Below are 9,313 nucleotides of genomic sequence, written 5' to 3' on the forward strand. Positions count from 1 at the left end.
AGGCAGGATGTTGTCCCCACCCCTGTGCCACCCTGTCCCTTAGACACCGCACTGTGCCCCATCACACCCTGTCCCAGCTTGCTGGTGGTGCAGAGCTGAGCCTCGGAATATCCCTGGTGCTACCAGGGACTCTGTGACATCAAGCAGAACGCAGGGTGCTGCGGGGGGACACAACAGGGTTGGGGTCCCCGTTACAGCAGGGCTGGATCAAGGAGGGGATGGATCCCAGCAAGCCACCAGACTCCTGTGGGCCTGTAGCCATTGAGGCCCTGCCACAGCCACAAGATAGCTCAGCAGAAAGTCAGGATAGTCAGGATGCATCCGTCTGCTCAGGAGCCCCACCAGTCCCCACGAGGCCTGATGTCCGTAACCACAGCAAGATCTCCATAATCAGCAAGACCTCCAAATGCAGCAAGAAATCCTCACTGAGCAAAAAATCCTCCTTGAACAAGAAATCCACATCCAGCAGGACCTCCACATCCAGCAGGACCTCCACATCCAGCGGGACCTCTACGTGAGTGAGGGGGTGCCTCCTTGGATGGAGGGAGCCCACATTTGCCCATGTTTCAGTCTCCTCATTTTTCCCACTTGTCCAAAAGGCAGAAAAGCTGCAGGGCAGTAAGGGGAGGGTGATGGAGGATGTTGTCAACGTTGCAGGGACTCTGGCCGGTGGTGTTTGCTGTTGATGGCTGAGAGGTATCCACCCAGGCATGTGATATGCAGGAAGGATGTGCCAAAGGAAGATAAGGCAACGCAGGTGAGGGTGGGCAGCACTTGCTCCCACACACATCCACATGAGCTCTTTTGGAAGCACACCCGCACCCCGAAACTACGTGCCCATCACCCACACACACAGCCCCCATCCCCAGGGATGTAGCTGGGTCATGCCAGGGGCTGCATGTCTGTGTATTCTCCTGGGAAGCACAGACAAGGGTTTGGTCTGGAGATGGATCTGGCCACTGCTGAGCATCTTGATACGGCCCAGCTTGGGGTGGACTCCTGCACAGGAGCTGAGGCCCCTCCAGAGAAGGAGGCCTGGACCCTCCAGAGCCCCCCCAGATGGAGGCTGACAGGTCCCTCTCGTTCCCCTCCCTGGGCTCAGCCTATGCTCAGGCAGTGTTTGATGGAGCGGGTGTACCTGCCCCCAGACCCCCTCTGCCTTCGACCTGTTACCAATTGAATGGCCGCTACGGAACAAGAAGAAGAAGAAGAAGAAACAGAAGACCACGAGTGAATGCCAGGACCAGCCGCAGCAGCGAGTCTCAGTGGTCGGCGGTATCAAAGGGAGCATCTCCCACACATCCCAGCCCGAAGCCCCCAGGACGGCTGTCACAACCCAGGACAGGTAACGCAGGGACCATCTCAGGTTGAGCCAGACCCACCCCTGGGGCTCCCCCGGGTGACCTGGGTCCCCAAGGCAGAGGGACATCTCACACTTGCCTGTCTGCTCCCCTAGTAGGAAGAAAACGTCCAGCGTGAGCGTGAGGCAGTACAGTGAGGTGGGAGGAAAGCAGGATGAGGCCGTGCTGGAGCCGGAAGGTAACCCTGCTCCTCCCCATCCAGTTCAACTGTGTTTGCTCCTCTGAAATCCTCAGTCCCAGCATGCTGGAGAAACCAGAATGATGCCATGTGTGTGGTTCAGGCAGAAGATCCCCATTTCCTATTGAGCTGTGGGATGAGGGAAGACCCCTGTTTAGCTCAAGTTCACTGTCCCTCGATGCCAGTGGGCAGGGCTGCTTGCAGGATCAGGCCCATGACCATGAAGACCAGCTCCTGGAGTGGCTTTTCCCCAGAAAACCAGGGCTGTGTCGTTGTTGGCCAGCATAAAGGAGCGTGAGCAGCCAGAGGTACCTCCTGGGGTGGGTGGTGAAGGCAGTGATTGCTCTCAGCTACCTTTGCGAGCAGCAATAACTCCAACCCTGCTGAACCTGCACATTTTGGGCTGCGTTGAGGCTGTTGGAGTCAAGGACCACTAGATGGTGATGTCTGTATGTGCTTGGGCACCTCTCTGTGCTGTTTTCTAATCATCTCCCACTGGGGATGGAGAACCCCATGGGAAATTTCCCCCACGGAGGTTTCCAAAGAGTGGGGACATCCCACAACCCACCCCCCACACACAGCTCCTGTAGCAGCACTTCGGGCCAAGGTTCTTTTTAACGCTACTTTTATTCCTGAAAGCACTGAAGTGGTGCTTCCTCTTCTTGGAGCCCATCAATACATCAACTCCCCCTGTAAACTGATCTCTGTTAATAAATCCAGGAGTGAGCAAAGCGCTTCCCGCTGCAGCAAGGAGATGATTTAAGGTGCCTTCTACTCCTTTCGCAAGCCAGAACTGTGTTTTCCAGGTCTCTAGGAAACTTTCTGAAGCAAAACATATCTCCCCATTGGTTCTAGGGAGGCAGGACAGTGTTGGAGAGGTGAAGCCTCAGCTACTGCCAGAGGAAATCCACTTACTAGACCAGGACCAGCTCTCCCCAGAGGAAATCCATTTACCAGACCAGAATCAGCTACCTCCAGAGGAAATCCACTTACCAGACCCAGATCACCTCTCCCCAGAGGAAATCCATTTACCAGACCAGAATCAGCTACCTCCAGAGGAAATCCATTTACCAGACCCAGATCACCTCTCCCCAGAGGAAATCCATTTACCAGACCAGAATCAGCTCTCCCCAGAGGAAATCCACTTACCAGACCCAGATCACCTCTCCCCAGAGGAAATCCATTTACCAGACCAGAATCAGCTCTCCCCAGAGGAAATCCACTTACCAGACCCAGATCACCTCTCCCCAGAGGAAATCCATTTACCAGACCAGAATCAGCTCTCCCCAGAGGAAATCCACTTACCAGACCAGAATCAGCTCTCCCCAGAGGAAATCCCCTTACCAGAGGATATCCATTTACCAGAGGAAATCCACTTACCAGACCAGGATCAGCTACCCCCAGAGGAAACCCATTTACCAGACCAGGATCAACAGGAGGCACTGGAGGATGTGGCTGTGGATGGTGAGTGTTTCAACACCCCAGGATTGTTCAGGAGCTGGAGCATCTGCTGGGCAGAAGGGCACAAAACCACAGAATAATTCAGGTTGGAAGGGGCTTCAGGAGGTCTCTAGTCCAACTTCTTGCTCAAAGCTTGGTCAGCTGTGAGATGAGACCGGGTTGCTCTGGGATTTATCCTTTATAGGATCTCCAGGGCTGTAAAGCAGTCGGGGGTGGGATTAAAGAGTGCCATGCTCCGGGGAAAGCCTGGCACTCCAGCCTATGTCTGGCCAAAAAGGCCCTGGTTTGGGAAGCAGTTTTGGGGTGAGATTCTCTAAAATCACCAAATCCTGTGTGGATATGAGAGTTCTCAGCCTTGTAAACTGCCCTTTTGGTGAGACATTTAAAGCTGTAGCCATGAGTCTCCCTAAAAACTCTTGTATTTTGGGCTCCCCTTCCTCAAACCTATTTCCCCACTGACTAAGCCTCATCTTCCCAGATACCCCAGGGGACATGGCTGACATTCAGGCTGCAGATTCCAAGGCGGGCACCACAGAGGTCCCCTTAGACAGCGAGAAGCTGCTGGAAGTCCTAGAACACTTCACAGGTGGGGACCAGCATTTCCCTTCCTTGCTCCCTGCTCCTACACGGTCCCTCCAGCCAGCATCCCAGCACCAAGAGCACAGGGAGGCTGCTGGGGCTCTGAAGCTGGTGTGGGATACACCCTGCACTCAAACAGAGCTTAAATCCTCTCTATTTCTCCCCTCCCTGTAGCCTTGTGTTGAGTTTTGGCTTTGCATTATTTGGCAAGCAGTGTGAACTCTGTGTCTTGGCAAGATAGAAATGCCACCCCTCAGCGTATCAAAGGAGAAGGGGGCTGTGTCTACAGCCTGCACATGTGGTGCAGCAGGGAGGGAGGTTATGGGTGATGAATGGCCATGGAAAGGGAATTTAATCCTTCTTGGCCTCAGCATCCCACCCTGCCTGAGGGGAGGGAGTTTCACTGCATTATTGTGGCTACAGTCCTTTAGATCCTGAGAGGGAAAGGGTAGGTGAAAGGCAAAGGAGTCTCTATAATTATTAATCACCATTTTTGCCAAGTATCTCTGTGCTGACTGCCAGCATGCAGAGGAGCTTTCCAACCCTTTCTTGTTACAGAGGGGGCAGACATTGAGAATAATCTGAGCTCTGACCTGGCCACAGTGGTGAACTACTTTGTCCCAGAGCCAGAGGAGCTGCTGTGTCTTGCTGCTGTGGACGATGCCTCTCTGGCTGCCCTTTCACTGTCATTGTCAAAGCCTGACATCTTCACGGAGAACCAAGCCTTGATGCCAGTGAGATGCCCTACTCCACCCAAATATTCCCCAGACCCTACTGTAAGGTACAAAGATGACACCCAGCACATCGAGTCCATCCTGGAGTCTATCACCAGCAAGGGCCTGACCAGCAGTGAGAAGCTAGAAAACTTAGGACACATGGAAGGTAAGGGTAGGTCTTTTTCCTTGGAAGAAACCTAGAAATCTCTGGAAACAGATTAGCTAAAAGCCTTGTGCATGCCTGTACTGGTGCTTCTCAGAGGACAAGGACATGATGTTAACACAGAAGCCACAGGAGGAAACTGATTCCCTTAAAAGGAATCTTGAGTGCTGTTTTTCTTCCTTTCCATAGAAGGAAAACAACACTCAGATGGGCTTTTTTATTTTCCTAGAGGACAAAGTTGCTATCATCAGCGAGGGCTCCATCCTGTCCACCCCAGAGATCCATTCAGACCTAAAGGAGCTGAAAAAGGCAAAAGAGAATGGTGAGTGCATCATAGAAATACTGGTGGGAAGGAGCCCCTGGAGGCCTCTAAACCAGCCTCGCATGTGGAGCCAAATCTTGCCTCGTGTCCACCAGCCAGAGCAGGCGCTGGATTAGCAGATAAAGGACGGTATCTGTAACAGAGAGCTCGGTGTGATGTTAATCCCCTCCTGTGACTAGTCAGCCTTTGGCTACCACGAGGCATCATGTAAACCGCCTTGTCCATCAAGTGCCACTGCCAGGGGTGACAGCTTGTCTCAGAGCTATCTGCTGGCCCAGGCACTGGCTACTCTGGAGGGAAGGGCAAAGAGGAATAAACTACCCTCCACATCCACCGCAGGTGGGGTAGGGAATCAGAGGAAAGAAGATATTTGAATTTGCCATAGGGAAGATGCTGTAGCAGACGACAGGGAATGCTGGGAGGGCACAGGGTTTCCATTGCTGGACAGCCTGCTGCCCACGAACACGAAGAGACAGTGAGTTAATGCTGCAGCAGCACAAAACAGGGAGAGGTGTCATCACAGGGTCCTTCCAGCTCCCCTGGTGATGGCTACAGCTGTGAGTCCTGCCTGATGGGAAGCATGTGAGACCCTCCCCTTATTTGTCTTTCCACATCCAGAAAGAGTTGCTGCTTTTCCTGACTGGACTTCCAAAACCAGGGTGATGACAAAGCCTGTGCCAAAGAAGAGGGTGGTAAAACCTCTCCCAAAGAAGACAGTGAGGTGAGCATGAATGTGGAAACTGGGTGTTTGGAAATGCTGCTGTCCCTCATCTGTTATGTGATCATGTGCAGGGGTCCTGCCTTCACCCACATCCCTACAGTGCTGTGTGTGTTGGCACTACCAGTCTAGAGAAGAAACGCTGAGGCACGGTGCTGGATTGGGCCACGCTTCTGAGCACCAGCCCTAACAAGGGTCACAAGCTTGGTTCATCCACTTTTGCAGTGTGGTCAAGGGAGGTTTCCAGGGCTGTTACCTCCTGGCTGATGTTTCTGCTTCCCCACACACACCAGGGTGGCCACAGCTGCCCTCTGTCAAAGCTGACCTGAACTGGGGAAGACAGTGGAGATCCCATTATCATTTCCGTGCAGCCTTGAGCTGCCACACAGTGTTTCACTCCCATCACTGTGAGCAGGGATCTGGGTGGTGAGCTCTTCTCTGGCAGTGCCTCCAGCACTGTCTGGCCCTTTGGGCTGGGAGAAGGACTGGCTCCTGCATTGCTTGCTCCAGCTCCATCAGCAGGACCTGCAGACTGGTTGTCTCTTTCATGCCTCTCAGTTGTCAAACTGTCCATCTCTGGATGTGTGTGGCAGGAACCTCTCACGTACCTCTCAGCAGAGAATTGAGTGCAAAGCAGCAAAGAACATGACAAGGAAACAACAGAAAGGTAAAGTCACTTTGTTACGGGCTTCCCCCCTGGAAGGCCTTTTGCCAGCATGGCCGGGAGTGCTTTCACCTTCAGCTTGGCCCTGCAGCATTGCATGACCCTCTTGAGACAATAACCAGAGCACACAAAGGAAGGGACAATCCCCTGACCCAAGGATTTGGGGTCCCAGTGACTGAAGGAACCATCAATACCCTTTTTGAGAGAGCTAGGAAAAAACCTCACCCAGCACCTCAGGTTAGATACAGGCTCACCTCTCCTCTGCCCAAATTCCCCAACTCCCCTACACCCTCAGTAGCTGTTTAGAGGTCGATGCTTTGCCACTGGCCATAAGGAACAACCCGCCTCAATCCCAGCCCCAAATCCCCAGTGGTTATAGTTCATGGTTTCCAAACGAATAGAACACAGGCAGTGCCTCCCTCTGGTCCCTTTAATCCACTGTCCTCTGTCCTCTCAGCATTCTCTGATGCTTTGAATTTATTCCCCAAAGACCCGGATGGCAATATTAAACCTCACAGCCTGGAGGTAACCGCTAAGCAGCTCAGGATTAGCTTAGAATCATAGAACGGTTTGTGTTGGAAGGGACTTTAAAGCTCCTCCAGTTCCAACCCCCTGCCACGGGCAGGGACACCTTCCACTAGAGCAGGTTGCTCCAAGCCCCTGTGTCCAACCTGGCCTTGATTTCCTTAAAGACACAAACAAAACTCACTTAAAAAAACCCTTTAACCAGTCAAGAGGCATACGATGAACTGGTGCGTGCAGATGCTGAGGATGAGTGCACCAGACCATGAGTGCACCAGACCACACGTTACTCCCCCGTGGGTTGTTCCAAGCCAGCTTCTGAGCGTGCAGAGCAAACGTCCTCCACGTGCCCTCCCAGCCCAAGGCAATACTGTACCCAGGTGTTTGCTGAGCCAGAGGCTGTACTTGGGCTACTGCATTTTAGCACTTACCAGGGATTAGCCTTCATGGATACATGCTGCACTTTTTGGACCTCTTTATGCATGCTGAAGCAGAAGGATCCACAACCCAGTTACAAGCGAAAAGCTTTAACAGCTTTTTCCCTACCCTTAGATTCTAGTAGGAAATCTTTCTGAGGCCCCAGCATTTCATTACAGCAAACCCCTGCCCTGCTAACAGAGATGCCACTTGCCTGCAGGAGACAGACCACTGGATTTCTCTGACTCCCTGGACAGTGCTACTGACAAGATGCATTTCACCCGGACAGCATGTAAGTAAGAGACATTCTGCTCCATCAAAAGCCTCCCTTATCCAGAGAGGTCTGAATTGACCTGATTCTCAAGACTAATTGGCACCAATTGGTATTTACTGAGCAAGAAATCAGCAGCTGGGACCCAAAGAAACGAAGGCTGCTTTACTCAGAGAAGACAGCAATAGCTCAATGAGCCATGACAGGCCAGCTCAGGGTTAGCTCTGCACCCATGGCTTGCCAGTCTCAGGGGCAAGAATTCAGCATTTGGCCAGATGTTCCTGGCTGCAAGAGCAGAGGCCAAACTATTCTCTTACAAGATGGGACACAGAAGGAGCAGACCTCATCTTCTTTAGCTAATCATAAGCTGCAGGGAATTTTTCTGCCTACTAGATACCTAACCAGCACTCAGCAGAAAATAGGGATGGATCCCCCTGGCATAACTTGTCCAGACCTCCCTGGGAGCTGCTGTGGTCTCGGCTCCCTTTGAGCTCTGTGAAGGTTAAGCCAAGGCTCACTCACAGCTCTGACCACTCTCCTCCTCTCCAGCATCTTGGAAAAATCACTCAACCAGCTCCAATTCTGCCAGTGACAGAGGAATGCTCTTCTTAGAAGTCTTCTTGAAGCTGGTGGAGTTGGCAGCTCTGCCCCAGAGAACTCTGTTTCACATTATCAGGTGAGCTTCCTTAGCTCTGTGAGGTAGAGGAAGGAGATCCCCGCTTTACTGCGATATTTGTGCCTTAGAAAACAAAACGGGGGCTGAGACTAGATCTCCAGAAGTGTTTTATGTCTACTTGGACACGCACCTGCATAGCTCAGACACCTGCTCTACCAAGATACTGTTGTAAATGCCACCATAAACTGTGTCTACCACACAGTTTAATATCCTTTGCAGTTAAAATATCCTCACACATACCTGGTCTTCTCAGCTATGTGGCTGCACAGCAGCCAGTGCTGAGCGAGGCCTTGGGCTGTGTTTCACGGGACAATGACGCCCTCTTTTGTCTTCTAGTCACTACCAGCAGAAGCTTAGGGACCAGAAAAACTGGATGGATGATGATGCCTTCAAGTGTGCCAGAAAGAAAATTTGGAAAGAGGTGGTTTACCCTACAACATCTTCCTTTGCAAGCACTGCCCGTGTCTCAGCTGGGAACAAAAGGAAGGCAGCAGCTCACACAAAGAGCCACAAAGGTATGGCTTGACATTATCACTCCCACTCTGTCCAGAAGGGAAGTCACTGGATATGTGAGGGTGAAAACCCAAGTGGGGCATTTGCCACAGCTTTTCTGCTCCCTCCTGGCATGTGCCCTTCTCCCAAAGTGGAGGATCAATGCTTCTGGTATCGAGTTCAGCAAGGCTCAGGGTCAGCCCTGCATTAGCAAACCTTTTCCAAGGTAATTCCCAAGAGGATCACAGAAAATGGAGCTGTAATATAGCTTGGGAGTTCATCCAGCTCAAAACCCTCCTAGGGTAAGAAGCAAAATCCAACAGTTGTAGTGGCTTCTGCCAGAGGCTTGTAAGGGGGAAAGAATCATCTTCTAGAGGTGTCTGTAAACAGCCTATTACAAAGCACGTAGCACGTTGGGTGAGCTCTGGGTCACCCCAACACTTACAGGCACCTCTGTGCCATGGATTGCTGCAGACTAAGCACTCAACACTGTAGCTGAGGGACTGGTGCCTGTGTGGATCTATGCCTGCTAACACTGGGCATGCTGATGAGGAGGGAGGAACTCAGGCCTCACCAAGTCCTTGCCTGGTGAGAAGATGAAACCAAGAGGCAGCCAGCTGTTGGCTGCACAGTCACTGACTCTGGTTCCTGTTCCCTTTTGCCCCACTCAGGCAGCCCTTACGCCCAGGTACCCATCTTCCCGCTTTCTAAACAAGATGCAGCAATACTGCGGAAGCCAAGAAAGGGCTTGAAGAAGGCAGCGAAGCAGAAGA

At 52.2% G+C, this 9,313-nt stretch overlaps 1 protein-coding gene across 1 annotated transcript; it reads left to right on the forward strand.

Moving 5' to 3' along the window:
- Positions 1-406: 406 nt before the first annotated feature.
- Positions 407-3,764, forward strand: LOC115617982 (involucrin-like). Its single transcript, XM_030509075.1, has 6 exons — positions 407-514; positions 1,149-1,345; positions 1,457-1,539; positions 2,395-3,003; positions 3,479-3,586; positions 3,754-3,764. Exons 1-6 carry the CDS (start codon positions 407-409, stop codon positions 3,762-3,764), a joined length of 1,116 nt encoding a protein of 371 aa, XP_030364935.1.
- Positions 3,765-9,313: the final 5,549 nt, after the last annotated feature.

This window comes from Strigops habroptila, chromosome 19 (genome assembly GCF_004027225.2).
Source record: "Strigops habroptila isolate Jane chromosome 19, bStrHab1.2.pri, whole genome shotgun sequence".
In the NCBI taxonomy this organism is placed as follows: Eukaryota; Metazoa; Chordata; class Aves; order Psittaciformes; family Psittacidae; genus Strigops; species Strigops habroptila.